The sequence below is a fragment of the Onychostruthus taczanowskii genome, unplaced genomic scaffold, assembly GCF_017590055.1.
Source record: "Onychostruthus taczanowskii isolate IOZ18803 unplaced genomic scaffold, ASM1759005v1 scaffold48, whole genome shotgun sequence".
Classification (NCBI taxonomy): Eukaryota; Metazoa; Chordata; class Aves; order Passeriformes; family Passeridae; genus Onychostruthus; species Onychostruthus taczanowskii.
Window position 1 is genome coordinate 1,885,759 of NW_024502347.1, and position 16,600 is coordinate 1,902,358.

At 47.2% G+C, this 16,600-nt stretch overlaps 1 protein-coding gene across 1 annotated transcript in view; it reads right to left on the minus strand.

Annotated features, from left to right (window-relative positions):
• The window catches only part of NR2E1 (nuclear receptor subfamily 2 group E member 1), a 16,119-nt gene extending 15,084 nt beyond the window's left edge, over window positions 1-1,035 (minus strand). Inside the window, exon 1 of the mRNA XM_041414850.1 lies at window positions 1,011-1,035. Coding sequence (XP_041270784.1) covers window positions 1,011-1,035 — 25 coding nt within the window. The remainder of the gene's footprint in view (window positions 1-1,010) is intronic.
• Window positions 1,036-16,600: the final 15,565 nt, after the last annotated feature.

Sequence of the window (16,600 nt, forward strand, 5' to 3'; positions counted from 1 at the left end):
CCGGCCCCCGCGGACAAAGGGCGGACTCGGGTCAAAATAATGGAGGGCAGCGGCGAGGAGAAGGCCGCGGGGCTGGCGGGGGGCGGCCGGTGGCAGGTACCGCGGCGGGAGGGAGATTTGCCTCCCTTGGCAGCCGCTCCGCAATCCCGGGAGCCTGTCGGAGCGCAGAGGAAATAGCTGTCCGATCCATCACTTGTCAGACATTAAATTGGATTGGGTATTTTTCCCCCCTTTGTTACTGACTCCATCCATATTACAAACTCCGAAAGTCCCGTTGGGATTATACGAATTGAGCCATTCTGCAAGAGCGGTTAGTCATGCTTTAAATTCCCCAGTTATGAGGTGCATGGATTTAGGATTAAGGAAAATGTGACTTTTAAGTTGTTTCTGCTTTCCTCGTTGCAGGATTATTTGTTGTAACTGGGAATGGTGTGCAAAGTATTGCATTTAAATCCTCCTTCGACTGAGTTGCTTACGCGATTCCGTGTAATTGAGTGACCGGAGTTTCAAACTCTTAAAAAGAAATCATTATGTCGCAGAAGATTGCATAAAGTCCGTGAGAAAACCAGCACGTTTAAACGCCGAAATGCCTTTTAAACCCAAATCTTCCCCCTTCACCCCTGTGCCGGAGACCCGCACGTACCCGGCCGCGTCCCGGCGGGACCAGCCCCCTCCCCGCCGTCGGCGGAGTCGCCTTCCCGGGTGCTCGCTGCCCACGGGCTTCTGCCCGGTTCCCAGCCCGGAAAGCCGGGGCACGCAGATGAAAAACGGCTTTTTGTAAGCCCCAGGCCCAAACTCCATCGGGGCAACCCCGAGCCTATATATTCGTTGCCACTCCGGTTGGAAATATACACTTCTTTTTCAATTGGGCGCGGGGTGTGGGGGGGTGCAAACCCAAGCCACAACCCCCCCTCCCCTTCCTCTCCCTCCCCTCCACCTCCCGCCCCCCAGGCCAGGCTGCAGCCGGCCTCGGAAAGGCTGCTCGAAGCCTCCACCGCGTTATTACCCACTTGTTGATCCCGCCGGCTTGCTCATGCTCGAAGCCCCCGTGAGTCGCTAAACTCGGGGCGAAGTGTCGGCGCCGGGGCGAGGCGGAGCGGCCCCCCCGGGGCCCCCCTGCTCCGCGGGGCAGGTGCCTCCCTTGGGTGCTCACTGCTGGCTCCGCCGCGGGGGCCGGCACATCCTCGCCGCAGCCCCGCTCCCCCAGCGATGTCCTCCCGAGGGAAGGGGACACGCTGCGGGGACGCGAAAAGGGGGTGGGGGACGCGGAAAGAAAAGTGGAGCAAAAAGAAAAAAAAAAAAGAAAAAAAAAAAAAGGAAAAAAGAAAAAGAACAACGAAGTGACCCAAAGTCGGCGGCCGCTGGCTGCCCCTCTCCGAGTAGATGCTCTCGGGACCCTGGGAGGGTGCTGGGGGTGCGACTGTGCTCGCCACCGCGCTCCTGGAAGGCAAGCGAGAGCCACAGCAGCCAGGACAACAATGAGGCGAAGGTAGGATAGGGAGCGGGGCTCTGCGCCGAGCGTCTCGGTGCAGCAAGCAGGGAGATCAGAGCCTGGAAAAATAATGGAAGGGGGGAAAAGGCGTCAGAGGAGGCAGTCTCTGCCTCTCAGAAACTGAATGGTATAAAAAGGGAAAGGTTTCCAGAAGTTCATTACACTGGCTGACTTCGCGCTTTGAGCTCCAGGCTTCGGCCCCTATAATATCAGCAGAGAGGCTGTGACAGGCAGCGGCGGGGAGGGGAGAGGGACGCCCCTTGCCCACTGAGCTTCCCTCGCTTTCCCCCCAACTCCTGCCGCCGCGTGACGTCACCCCGCGCTGCCAAGGGGAGGGGGCAGGGAGGGGGTTAAATGCTAATGATATTAATGAACCCCCGAGCGGCTTCCACACAAAATGCAGCGGCTGCCGAGACGATTCCGCCTCCTCACTCGCCTTGTGCCCTCGCTGTCATAAAAAGCGACAACTCCCCACGCCCCCGCAAAAAAAAAGCCCCAAAAAAACAACAAAAAAACCCAACAAAATCCCAGAAAAAACCACAACAGAAGACAAAAAGAAAGCAGAATGAACGGATCAAGATCCCGTTTCTTTTGCATTTTCCCGTGCTGAGGTGGAGCCCGCCTGCGGTTCGCCCCTGCCCTTGCCCTTGCCCCGGCCAGGGCAGCGCTGTGCTGGCAGCCGGCGGGGTCGGGCGGGGAGCGGGCCGGGGCTGTGAGCCGGGCCGGACCGAGCCGGGCCGAGCCTCCAGCCTTCCCTCAGGGCAGCCGGACCGCCGTCGTGCCGCCCTGCAGCGGGAGCCGGAGGCTGGCCCGGGGGCGCGGGGCCGGCCGGCTCCTGGAGGCGCTCGGCGGGCTGTGCTCCCGCTGTCCTGCGCCGGGACTTGTTGCACGGCGGCCGTGCGAGGGGATCGCCCTTGCCCGGTGGGGTTGCTCCGACCCCCGGGCACCGCCGCCCTCGCTGCCCCTCAGCAGCTCGCCACCCCCGAGCGTCCCAGGAGCGCTGCCAGAGCCGCGGTGCCGGCGAGGGGCAGGAGGAGGGACCCTTTCTCAACTCTGCTTTCACCGGGAGGCTGCCGAGCTCTCCCACTCCCTCTGGGAACTAAGAGGTGAGAGGTGCTCATCGGGGGAGGAAGGGAAGGTTATCTCTCCTGCAGATGCAAGCTGGGCCGGCAACGGCGCCAGAGAGCAGGGGCGGCAGGTGCTGTCCCTCGGTCCCTGCTTTCTCATCCCTGCCACTCGTGTGAGGTGTTGATGCACCACAGCTGATTCCCCCTTGTTGGTTGTGATCCTGGGAGAATGTGGTGTTCAGCCCAGTCCCAGACACACTGTCCCCGTCCTCCTGCACTTCATATTTCATCCTTGCATCTTTCTATCTCAGGTTAGGGGTGACTCCTCTTGTGCTGATACTGTGACTGTGTCGCAGGGCTGCATGACTCTGGGCAGCGCTGGAATCCCAGTGACTTTCTGCTCTTTGCTCCCCACTAGACCAGTGCATCCATGACACAGAAGGAAGCCTCGAACCAGGACAAGCCTGGTCCTGCCTAACACTGAGGGATATGGTCCAGAGGACTGGGAAGTTGCTCAGGGCGATCTCAGAAAGCAAAGAAACTGGTGGATCAGGGAATGCAGACAAATTCACTCCAAATCTGCTTCCAGGGAGGCAGGGAAAAGTTCACCTCCTTGAGCAATGTGAAAAGCAACAGGGAAGGAGATGCTGCATTAGCAAGGTCTGAAGGCCAAAAGAAAGAGGATTAAATGGCAGCAGGGGCCAAATCTGGCCCCGGGCATCCCTGCTCTAGAGAGACAGATCTCTGGCCTTATAGAAGCCACAGCTGTTTGTGTTGTAAACTCAAAGCCACCTCAAAAACATTGCAAAGGCTGATCAGACCATGTCCACAGGTTTCAGATGCACCTGAGAGAGGCTGCTTTGAATCAGGCAAGGTTTTCTCTCCCATGCACAGCATCAGGCTCTGCCAAGAGAAAAAAAGGAAGAGCTCAAACAGCCCACCTCTCCACCCAAAACTGCACTAACATAACCCTGACACCCGAAGATGCATGTGGGCTGGGGCTGCAGTTGCTGTGGACGGAGAAAACCATCAGCCCTTCCGTGTTCCCTGGGCTGTGCCTGGCATTGCTTTGTAAACCTGTACCAGCTGAGGTTTGTCCTTTGTCTCTTCAGAGCCTTTCCTATGGTTTCTGTGAGGGACAGAGATATCTCAGCCCTGAAAAAGAAGGCAAGAGTGCTTCCAAAAGTAGAGGGTAGAGCTCTCTCCCACTTCCAGCTTTTTGCTGCAGGTCCTATCAAAGCTGTTTCCAGGGCCATTTGGACAAAAAGTATTTCAGCTTCCAAAAGGTGAGAAATTACAGTTAACATTTAGTACTTGTAATGATTACCATTATTACTATTTAACATTTACCATATTATCCTGGTGTTTGATGAAGTAGTAGTTAATTTTCTTCATAGTAGCTGGCATAGTGCTGTGTTTGGGATTTAGGGTGAGAATAATGTTGATAACACACTGGTGTTTTAGTTATTGCTGAGCAGTGCTTATACTAAGTCAAGGATTTTTCAGCTTCTCATGCTGCCCTGCCAGAGAGTAGGCTGGGGTGTGCAAGAAGATGGGAGGGGATGCTGCTGGGACAGCTGCCCCAAACTGGCCATAGGTATATCCCGTATCATACAGCATCATGCTGAACAAAAAACCTGGGGGGAGATGGCAAGAGGAGTGGCTGGGCAGCAGTCAGTTGGTGGCAAGCAATTGTCCATCACTTTCACTGTATATCCTTCTACCATTATATTATTTTCCCTTCCTTTTCTGTTTCTTTAAGCTGCCTTTATCTGAGCCCTCAAGTTTTACCTTTTATTTTGATTCTCTTCCTCACCCCACTGTGCTGGCAGTAAATGAACAGCTGTATTGTTTAGCTGTCTGTTGGGTTAAACAGATTTTGTTTATTAAGCAGGCTTACATATACAGAAGATACTAACACAGCAATGAAATTTACTGTCTCCTTGTACTGCCTTGGAAGTACAAATACTTGTCAATCCTGCAACAGGAAATGGCATGTGTTCCCTTCCAAGTGTATCTCTTTCAGGACCTTGGACTCTACTGTTACGTGGTGATATTTCCCAGCATTGTGCCATGGTCTCTTGCCAGGTACCTTTTCTTTTCTTGGAGTATTGGCAGCAATAAAAATCCAATGAGTGACCCATCTTCAAGTACAGGGCTCCTTCTTCCTTTATCTTGCTTTTCTCCTCTGGTCTTTGGATGGGGAGCCAAAAGGTCTTCAGTGAATAAAAGGAAAAAAAAGGAAAAAGTGAAGAAGGTCAGGTGAGGAAAAAATTTAAGATGCCAGAGGTGTGTGGATATAGCAGCAGAATATATGGAAGTGCAGTTTTCATCTGTTTCTCTCAACAGAAAGCAGGTGGGTAAGATAAGGCAAATCTAACATACCTGTTTTCTTGCAAAGGTGATAAGAAGGGAAAGGATAGAGCTATTTTCTCCTGGGAGGAGGAGCTGCTCTTGCTTTGGGATACTTGAGAAGCTATCTCCACTCCCCTCCTTTGGTGCATGTGCTGGGTGATATCCAGAGATGTCCTTTGGTGCCCTAGGCAGCCCTATGCAGGGAGCTGAGAACAGCAGCAGCCTTGCAGCATAAATACCTTCAGGGTTTAGTTCTTTCAAATCACCCCAGAAATCTAAGGTACCTTCCCTTCTTTGTAGGTCACAGTCCGTGTTTTTGTGGCACCACCACAAATCCTTTCTCTGTATCCCCCTGCATGCAGATGGATGGGCAACATCACTGTGAAAGCTGCTGAAGAGACCGTGCTTCTCCTTGGCGGTCCCACCACACTCCTGGTCTGTAACATGGCTTTGCTTGGTGCCCAGCTCGGGCTGCTCCCTGTGTGGAAATGCTCTTTTGCGGTATTGTGTTTGCCTTGCAAAGCCCCTGCCCCACAGATGCATTCCTGGGAGGGCCCTGCACTGTACAACCAGCAGTGGTGGCATTGGCCCTCCTCTTGTCCCTCCTGGGCCAACTCACTGTGCTGGCTTTGGCCCTCCTCTTGTCCTTCCTGGGCCATTTCACTGGGCTGGTTTTGGCCCTCCTCTTGTCCTTCCTGGGCATCTCACTGTGCTGGTTTTGGCCCTCCTCTTGTCCCTCCTTCTTGTCCTCACAGCGCTGGTTTTGGCCAAGGTAGGTGATTTTCTTCACGGGAGCTGGCATAGACCTGTGTTTTGGATTTGTGCTGGAAACAGTGTTGATAACACAGCAATGTTTTCATTACTGCCGAGCAGCTTTTACACAAAGTTAAGGCCTTTTCAGCCTCTCCCCCCATATCACTATAGAGGGGGTGGGGGTGTGTCAGGAGCTGCGAGAGGATACAGGACCCCAACAAACTAAAGGATATTCCAGACTGTATGGCATCATATAAAGCTGGGAAGGGTGGAGAAAGGGGAGGATGTTTGGAGTGATGGCATTGGCCTTCCCAAGTCACTGTTACATGTGATGTAGCCCTGCTTTCCTGGGGATGGCTGGACACCTGCCTGCCCATGGGAAGCAGTGAATGAGTCTCTTGTTTTGCTTTGCTCTCATGGATGGCTTTTGCTTCACCTATTAAACTGCCTTCATCTCAGCCTATGAATTTTCTCAGTTTTACTCTTGCCATTCCCTCCAGTGTTCCACTGTGTGGGAGTGGGCAAGTGGCTGTGTAGGGCTGAGATGCCACCTGGGGCTAAGCCTCACCACACACCCAACGTAGCTGATCCCAGTGGCTGAGGATGCTGTGTGGCAGCTGCCCTGGCAGCCACCATGGGTGCCCTGTGACCAGGTTAGCATGCTGAGAGCCCCAGCTAACTAACAAAATCCACAACAAAACAAAAGTACATCACAGTCTGGTCCTTTTCCTGGTGAATTTTCTCCAGGTGAATCAAGAAAAGGCTTTTTTCCCAAAAAGTGAAGATCTAAGGCACAGAAAGATGACCTGGCGAAGTCTGTTCTGTGAGCACTCCCTCTCTCCTGGTGCAAGAGGGATTTCCCTGTGCTCATGTACCCTCTGTAAAACAAAACCACCTTCTGGCTGCAGCTGGGGATGGCTTTCCCTGGGCTGGTGGCACCATGTGTTCCATCTCTGCACGCTGAGGTGTCCCACAGTGAATGTACCAGTTACCTCTGGGGGGTTTGGGCTTGAACAGATCCCAGCTCATCCTCCAAGTGGGGTAATTTATCCAGCAAAGCTCTGGGGAAGGCCTGTGTCCCTGCAGATGCCAGTGAAAAAGTGGTGAGTTTCTCCCTTGTGCGTGTGCGTGCTCGGTTAAGTAAGATAATGGCTGCAAGCAACAGCGACTGTACAGCTCAATTTCCACATGTGCATCTGGAGTGCACACCAGCATCGTGCAGAGTAGCAGGGAAATTTATACCTAAGAAAGATAACTGGGGAAAGAGTATCGCTGTAAGTCATGGCACTTCTCCTCAATACTTGTATTCAGGGGTGGAACAAGCCTGAGTTCACTTGCAGCAATGAAATGCCCCATTAATCACGTATGCCTTTGAAAGGGATATGTCAGGCTTGGCTTATACGCCTACATTGGTACCTGATCCCATCTAGACAATGCCAGACAAGCGCTTAACAAAGCGGCTCTAGTTAGTAACTTGACTTATTTGTTAGTTTGCTAGTTAGATATAAATCAAAGTGTCGTAATAAGCCAGTGATGTAGCAACAGCTGCAATCTAATTTAGCGAGAAACGGCCTCATTTTAGTCTTCCTGACATGAACACAAAAGACAGTATCAATACTGAAGCTGGCAGAGACACAGCTGTATAAAAGAAGTGAAAGGTCCAAATAAGAGGGCAAATAAATATATTATAAACCCAATAAAAGAAAACTTAAAATAAGATTGGTCTTTAACAGTTTTAATTTGTCAGCAAAAGAATTCTGACTGCAAGGAATAAATACATCTTGAAGCTATGCTGTAACATTTAAAAATCATTTTATCAGTATAGCAAACAAATAGCTCTGGCTACATCTTAAGTGCTTGCTTGTGAATAGGAAAGACTTGCCTCAGCTATCACCCTGATTGATTGTCCTTTCAATATAATAATTTCTGTGGTAGACTGGCCTCCCAAATTTTGCTGTAGAAGCCTATTAACAAGCTAACCTTTGAGGCAATTGCAAAAAATACTGTTAGTGGCAGCAAAGAATGCTCTTAGGAAGGGCTGTATTTCTGGCTGGCAATGCTGGTAATGGCTCAGCTCCATTGATTTCAATTTATCTATATCTCTTGATTTTGGCTGGAGACCAGATCTGTGGTATCTATTTTGGGAAATGAATTTAAAAACAACAACAGTAAATACTTCCAGATGCAGCATTGAATCAGCATATCATATTCAGCACTGCTTGAAACTATTGAGTCAGTTGGTGCAGAGAGATTTTTGAGAAGATATGTACAGTTTAATGACTGACTAAGAAATTTATAGACAGGCTTGCTTTATCTCTTGCTTCATAAAATATAGGTCACAGAAGTATCCTTGCAGGTAGAGCAATCAGTGGCAAGTCCAAGCAGAGGAGAGCACAATATGCATCACTCTGCAATTAGCTAAATCTGTTATGAGGTTGGTTGGGGTTTTCTGCCTTTTGAGATTTCAGACATTGATGAGAGCAAGATGGTGAGCTTGCAAAACCAGTGGCCTGAGACTGTGTAGCAAAATCTAGCACTCTTACCTCGAAGAAAAGTAGAAAGCAGAGGTCTGCCATATTCCTCTGTAAAGTGAATTAATCCTGCTGCTATTTACACTTGTCCTGCCTGAACAGAAAATGTAGTCCAGTGAAAACACACCACTGAGGCAAATTCTGATCCTGCAGTCTTCCCTCATAAATATGAAATAAGTAGTATTTTAACCAAATTCATCAGGATAGATGGGGTGCATGAGAGCTGAAAATGTGACGTGAACAATCAAAGTTTTAGGCAGCCTATCAAAGCTTTTCCAGCCTGACTGGAAGAGTCCTGTCAGTCCTCAGCTAAGATTTCACCATTACAATACAATGCATATCCTTGAATTTGCAATATGTTTTGGTGGTTTACAAACCCTGGTGCATGGAGTGCTTTCTTCAGTGTGGGGCACTCAGATGCTACCAACCCAGGGATTCTGAGCTCTAAGTGCTCTTAAAAGAGACTTTAGGTATTTTTACTCATGCCCTTACATGATTTTTCCAGATATATTTCTACTGCAATTGTCACAAAAACATTTAATCACCATAAATATCAGGAAATTACAGGTGCGTGTATATAGGAGATGATATCTCTCTGGTGAGGTGTGATCCATTATCTCTATGTTGCTCTTTTTTATGAAGCATGGCTCTATTAAACAAATATAAATCATGGGAATGTGTTATGAGAATGCCAGGACAGGATTTTACCTTGTGACTTTGTTCTTCATGCTGCAACGCAGAGCACAAAGTGTTGAAGCACTGAATCAAAAACTCCAAGGATTGGCATGGATGCCAATCCACCATGGAATAGTGCTTGTGATTAATAATAACTAGTAATGTTTATCTTAAATGCTTTTCATAATTACTCTGTTCTGTGACACTTCTGACATTGGTAAGCAAAGCTTTGTGGCAGATCACCCCACAAAATCAGTAGAAATCCAATGTACCGACTGTTGCTCAACAATGGTTTTATCCCAGCTACATGTGCAGAGATTATGCTCCATAGTAAATCATGATGTTTAGGAAACACCAAGAGTGATCCAAATACTGTAATTTTGCTGCAAACACACATGGGAAGTTGTTACAAACCTACTGTGTGGTTGGTCAACCAGTTTTGTACTGTCAGGAGCATTTGTTTGATTCTTATTTAAATATTCTATTTAATAGAATATTAAATAAGTCAGTGCAGGCTGATATTGCTAAAATCTGGACAGCCCTTTTGATGGCATGAGGTTGCTGTGATTCAGAACCTGACAGACCAAGAGAGGAAACGTGATCTTCTCCTGTTCTTTTTATTATGCACATGGTAAGCCCACTGTAGCTAGTAGAGTATTTTCTGTCATACCCAGGAGTCTTTCTTTTCTTTTATTGAAAATCACAACCAAAATTACTACTGAAGAAAGAGGAGTTTTGGTCTTGGAATCCCATCAATTTGATTGATAACCAGGCCAATCATGCTAAAGGAATAAAGGGTGGGACAGCTAAGCTTCCTCAGGAATACCATTGTCCCTGGTATCGGTATTCCTCCCATGCCAGGAAAGAACAAATGGTAATTTACATGTGCATTTCCATGACAGTTGAAGGAGTGAGGCCTCCACTGGAGAGATGCCTTTTGGAGAAAGCTGTGTTTGCATGTATTTGCCATTGTACTGCTTGACTTTCAGCTCATCTCAGTGCACTGTGCCATTGCAAGTCGTGCCCATCCTTACTCACCTGCCCTTATGGTCTCTTAAAATTCCTCTGGAAATGGGGAAGGTCTTAGCTCCTACATCTGCCTCCTGGCACTGAGGATGCTGCTGCTCTGCCACTCTTTGTCCCCTGAGGTGAGAATCTAGAACATGTGACTCCCACTGGTGTGGATGTATCTCTAAGTGTGGAGCCCAATGTTTCAGTTTTAACTCAGACTTTTAAGTCAGTTTCAGTTTTAACTCAAAGCATTCTAGGTCTCTTGGAAACCAAATCACATGGAACAGACCCAACCTAATAGTGAACAAACCCTGCTTCAGGCTGAGTTATAATTAGGTTGCAGCCACTTGTGCCTTTTTCCAAGAGCAGGTGTAAGCAGGCTTAGGGAAACTTGGTGGGTAAAAAGCACGCTGGTGACATTTTTGATGTCAGTTTAAACTCAGTCTTCATATCTTTGGCTTTCAGGAAATGCCTTGGGAAGGCCATCAAATAAACAACAGTGGGCTGGGCTATACTCAAACAATAAGGTTCTTTGAGTAACGTAGATAAACCCCATTTTAGATACAGTGAGACAAAATACTCTGACAGAAGTGCTGGACTGCCCGTCACCCAGCAATGGAGTTTCCAGAGTTTTTTCAAAGTTTTAGGGCTACCTAGCTGCCTTGCATCCATTTCTCATGCCCTCCTTTAGGTCAGATGATTGCAGCAGATCTACATGAGCAAACTGGATTTCTTCAGCTTAGTTTGGGCAGCCAAACTGCCAGAGTGGCAGCAGATAAGCACTAAGACTGCAGCAAAACCACTTGTTCTCCCATGAATTTGGCTCCTTTGCCATGCAGAGACCTCTGGGAAAGTGCAGGCTATACTTTCTGTGTAGGTGATTAGATGATGGTTTCTCATATGCAAAAGGCAATTCGTGTCAGGCTGAACAACCTTTCCCAACATTTCCTAGGGAAAAACAGGGCTCTAGATTTCAGCACCATGGTGCTCACAGGAATGTGCTAGCCCCTCACCTCCCTACCTGCTCAGCGGGTGTAACAGAAGGTGGAGTCACAGGTGAGAGTAGACACATTTTTTCAATTTTTTCCAAAATTTGTGCTATTAGAGAGATTGGGAACTTCCCAGTTGCTGCTCTCCAGTGCAAGAGCAAGGCTGGAAGTGGTGGAGTCACAGGTGAGAGTAGGCACATTTTTTCCAAAATTCGTGCTATTAGAGAGATTGGGAACTTCCCAGTTGCTGCTCTCCAGTGCAAGAGCAAGGCTGGAAGACTCTGTCTGTACATGGATGTGGATCTGCTGGAATCCACACTGTAGAGAGAGTTTCCTGCACATTTTCCTGTTCTGGTTTTGGAGTATGGGAGGAAGTTTTGTGGGGAAGGGCAGGTTCCATATGTAAGCCAGGGATATTGGGCAGTGCTATGCTCTGAGGGTGGGAGCAAGAGCAGTGCCTGTGAATAGCTGCAGTTTGCAATAGAGCAGGTTTGACTCTATCCCTGTGAACAGACCTTGAAGTACAAAGGGTGTATCCATAAGGAGGGCAGCAGCATCAGTGAAACACACATGTGTTTGTTTCCCCTTTTCCAGCCTGGAATACGAGCCCCACTGCACTGTGCATAGGAAAAGGTGCACAAGCCTGTTTGCAAAAAAAATCTTGCATTGGCTTAAATGCAGTTTTTGGTGGCAAGACCATAGAGAACGAGGCCTGCACCTCTCAGGGTTGAGCTGCTATTGGAGTATTTGAGGCTGAGAAACCCTGGCCAGCCCAGCACATTGCGGTGTAGCAGGCATGACAATGCCATGTAAAAGAAGTTCCTGAAAGGCTTTCAGAAGTCAGAGCTGCTATACAACAGCCTGGGAGCTTGTTAGCTCCCTTGCTACATCTGCCTTGAGATGAACAAGAGCCCCCATCAATGCCATTTCGCCCTTCTGTACCTCAGGCCTGGCACACACCCCACCTGCTCAGGACAGGCTTCCAGACAGACAGACAGACAGACGGACAAGGATGCACTTGCTCTTCCCCTCACACTTCTTTTTCTCCCCTTTTTCCTCCATGGCTTTTTGCTTTTAAAGGTTGCTGCTGACAAATCTATCTATTTGGGGCAAATTGTCAGTGAGAAACTTCCGCTCGAACTCTTTGGGACAAAACTGCCTCTTTGAAAGGGTAAATCCCGTTGCATGAAGGTCTGAACAATGGCCAAATGTGTTGCTGCTACTGCTGCCGCTGCTGCTGGGGCCGGGGCTGTGACAAAGAGCGGATTAATTGGTGCCGCGGCTGACTGGTTCGAGATGGCTCCACTCAGCCCGCGCCGCGGGGAGCCCCATTGACTGGGCCCCGAGTCCCACTTTTCACAAACTCCAAACAAAAGTCAATTTCTTTTTTATAAGGCGAGGGAAGAAAAAAAAAATCAGTTCATGTTTGAGCTCGGGAAGTTGACTTGTTGGATTATAGGGCGTCATGCTCTCTCTGTCTGTCTCTCCCATGCTTTAAAGTTGCTTCTCCCACTAAGAGAAGAGTGAAGAGGGGAAAATGGAAGCAAAAGGGAGATGTTCTCATCAGTGTGAGCATGGGAGTGGGCTCTGGGAATAGAAAGCTACCAAGGACCCTGAACTATGCAACTGTGCTGGGAACCAAGCAGGGGCTCTTCTTTGTAGGGTTAAACTTCTTCAGCCATCTGATGCTGCTCTGAAAGGTGCCTGCAGGACACTCAGTCCTTAGGCAGATAGTCCTGTCAGGGAATGAAACTGAGTCAACATGGTCAAAGTCAGCATATCCATGTGGGACTTCACGGCCAGCAGCGTCTCCTGGCTTTTTCCATCAGGGAAGATTTTCTCATGTGGAAGTGGGTAGCACAAATAGATGTCTTGTGTCCTTCTTTAATAACCTTTGATTTCCTCTGACTCTAAGCAGGTCAAACAAGAAAATGTAGAATGAGATTCCCAGGAGGTATATTGCACTCAGAAAAACTACAATATATATAGGAGCAATCAGAGAAAGAGAGAGGAAAAAAGAAAGAAAACTAGGGGATTACTCTTGTGCATACAGATGTTAATAGCCATTACCAAGTTGGCACAGTTTCTGCAGCTGAGGTTATACTGGAGCATTTTGGGGAGTTAATCCTTGTAATTGCTTTGATAATCTTGTGGTATTTAAGGTATCACATAATCAATATTTAGTTTCTCTTTTAGAAAATAATGATCCCCAATAAAAGACAGAGGTTATTATCAGATGTAACTGCTGACCCTCTCCTCCTGGAGGTGGTATAGTATCAGATCTCCAGGTTACCTGCAATTTATTTGCATACATTCTGTCTTTACAGGGGGATATTTCACACTGGATTCTATTTCTCCTTTTTTCTGCAGAGTGGATCCTTTGATCTAACTCTCACTAATTGTTTTGACACACAGGGGAGGGAGTAGGGCATCCAACAATTAAAGTTAATTCCCTTGATTTTTTAAACACTGTTTTCTGCAACTTATTCTTACTCTAATGTAAAACACAGTGTGATTTATCATCTACAACTTTGCTGCAGACTATAAGGAGAAAAACAGCTTGAAGTTAGAGTAGAAGAGTACAAGAGTGCAGCACTTTTATCTAAAGTCAATGATAATTCTTGTGTGTTATATCTCTGTGCACTTTGCTTATGAACTTTTGGTATTTTAAGGTCCACATAAGGTGATTACGGGTTACATTCCGTTTATGTTTTGAGTAGAGCTATCTTTGTAAAATGGGTACAGCAAGAGCCAAACAGTAGGAACATCTGTTCACATTATCCGTATAGTTCTGCAAGTATAGCTTAACTTGAAAAGAGCCTCTGGCTTCACTACTGAGCTGGAGGATTTAACACCACACCACACACGCCCCTCCCCCGAACCTTTGACTGTGACCTTCGCTACGCCACTGCATTTGCTTTTGCCCTCTGGATGTTCTTTGACTTTTGGCTAACCTGACACTGGAAAGACTCAGCTATCTTCCCAGGCTGATCTTCTTTTTGTCTGTTTTATATATCTGTTATAGTTCTGAATTAATCCATCTCTGATTTTATCAGTGAACAGAGAGAAACGGGAATCAACAGATCTGTAGAAAGGTGAAATTATTAGTTTCTTTTATTTTAATTTTTCTTCCTCCTTACAAAACTCCATCAAGGAAACTCCAAAGATATGAAAGTGAAATTTCCTTTATTGTGTTAAGTCTGGCATAGAGGTCTATAGGAAGCAAAGAGATCCTGTGCTGGAGTTTTCCCTACTGTTGGGTGTGCCCTTAAAATTTTCATGGTTTCCTAAGAGGAGCTTCATTAGTGTGCAGAAGACAATACAAAGAATTACCGTTTTCATTGTGCCCCTATTCTGGCTGTCAGCTACCAAGCTCTTAAACGGAAGGAGGCAGTTTTCAGCACAGCAGCTGAGTTGTGGGGAACTCCAAGGGAAGGAATGGTCTGATACGTCAAAGGTGTTGGAAAAATCAAAGGGAAAGGGACTGGAGAAGAGGTGGTTAGAATTGACTAGAAGGACATCATTAGTGATTTTAGAGAGAGCAATTCCTGCAGAGTGAAGTGGCTGGAAACCAGACTGCTGAGTGTCAGAGAGGTGAGTTCAAGAGAATGGGAGTAAACTGGTCATTTGAAAGGATAAGAGGTAAGGAGATGAGAAAGGCATAATGGTATGTAGAGGAGGGTTGTTTTTGCAGAGACTTCAGAGGCTTTTTTGAAAACAGACGAAGAGGGTGATCCATAGAAAGAGTCTGCTGGGTGAGTCTGGAGAAAGAAAGTGCTAATGAAAGAAGAGTAGTGATGGGGGAGGCTGAAGGGACTGTAGCAGGGAGTGGGTGAAGAAAGGATTTTTTTCCCAGCATAAATGCAAAGATGCAGAGGACAAACGCAAGGGTCTAGAGAAATTCACCAGACCACATGCCTGGATGAAATAAGGCAGGATAGAGGCTGGAAGAGTTAGCAGTTAGTGCACGGGGAAGGGCAACATGCAAACAAAGGGAAGAGCTGGGGCTAACTATCACCAGTAGTGATAAAGAGGAGGGGAAAAAAAGACAATCAGAGTAGCCAAAAAGTAACTGGACAGTGCACAAGGTGCAAAAGGCAGAAACAGATATGCAGTGAGGTCAGTGACTCTCTGTTGAACTAGCAGTTGAAACTGGAGTTCTAAATATAGGACTTAAGCTGCAAAAATCAGCAAGAGAAACCAAATCAGTGACAATGAGGATGAAAAGGAATGGTTACCAGGATCACACTGTAAGGCAGCAGATAAAAGAAGAGGAGAAAGGGACTAGCACCACAGCTGGCAGACTTAATGGAGGCCACAGTGAGGCAAGGAGAACTGGGGACACAGCAGTGCCATTATGTACAAGGGATTTTGACATATTAATCCAGTCTGAGGAGTGGCCATAAAGGTTTCCAAAGCCCATGGTCCTGATTCAGTTGGTATAGTTGGGAAATATAAAGGATGCTCTTAAAATGAAACAGTGGCATACAGGGAAGAATCTATGGATTCCCTTTTTGTATTTTTTATCCATATAAACCCCTTGGAACCCTCAGAACTTGTCAGGTATTTAGGTTTGGATCTTGGACAGATGGATCTGTCTTCTGAGACTGCCATTTTTGCTTCCTATCTAGAGAGCCCAGTGCTCAGCAATGGCTCTTGCACTAGGACTGAACAAAGTTCTTTCCTTTCACTCCACATTTTCTGCTCAGTGCCCAAGATCAACATACAGGTGCCTATATCAACAAGGAGTCACTTTAAAAACCATAATTTTGGAGATAAAGTATTTACTTTTCTTCCTGTCTACTATGGGAAAATGCTGAGCAGCTCAGTCACCCTGCCTGTGTCTCAGACTGTAAGTCTAGTGCAGCTCATGCACAAGTTCTGACACTGTACAGGGGCCTGTGGAGAAATCAAAAGGAGACTTGTGCTTTCTTCTGTCTTTAGAGCTGTATAGGCTGTTTTCAGCTTCTAAAAGAAGCAGACCTATTATATTGAAACTTACAAGGGTGATCTGTGCATGGGCACTGTTTGCTGGCATCAGTTAGGCAACAAGGTAGAGCTGATTTTTCATACTTTTTTCAAGCCTTCTGCCTCTCAGAGCCCAGGCTGCTTTTGCCAGAGCACCAAGCAGGGAAAGAAACACTATATTTTTCCTGCAAATGAAACATATTTGGTATGAAAACTACCAAGAAGCAGCAAATGTGCAGCCTTGCTGTGCTTTATGTAAGGTCACGTTTGAGAGTTGAGCTCACTCTAAAGTTGCAACGGACAAGGACTGACATCTCTCTTTCTGTTGAGTCCATGAGCTTCTCATCCACAGAAAAGTTCAGAGGATGGAGAAAGCCCATACAGACCTCCTGGGCTGGGAAGCCAGCTCATCACACCCCCCAGGGCTGAGAAGAGGGCAAGGTTGAATTTCTAGTTCAGGGAATAGTACTGGAGTTGGAACATTTACAGTATCTCAGGTCCAACTCCAGTCTCATCAAGGCAGTGCACTCATTGAGCTGGGTTGGACCTCACTCGAGTTTGACCTAAAAAGGATCATGTTTCTATTGTGACAAGATAAATTATATGCATTTTAGGTGCCCCAGTTTACATTCTCTGTCCATAAATCCTTTTTATGGTTATTTGTATGACATTGTTATTTCTAGATGACATCTGAGCATAATTTAATTTAGCTGCACACTACCAGGATCTACACTATCTGGTAACAATAATTGATTTCCT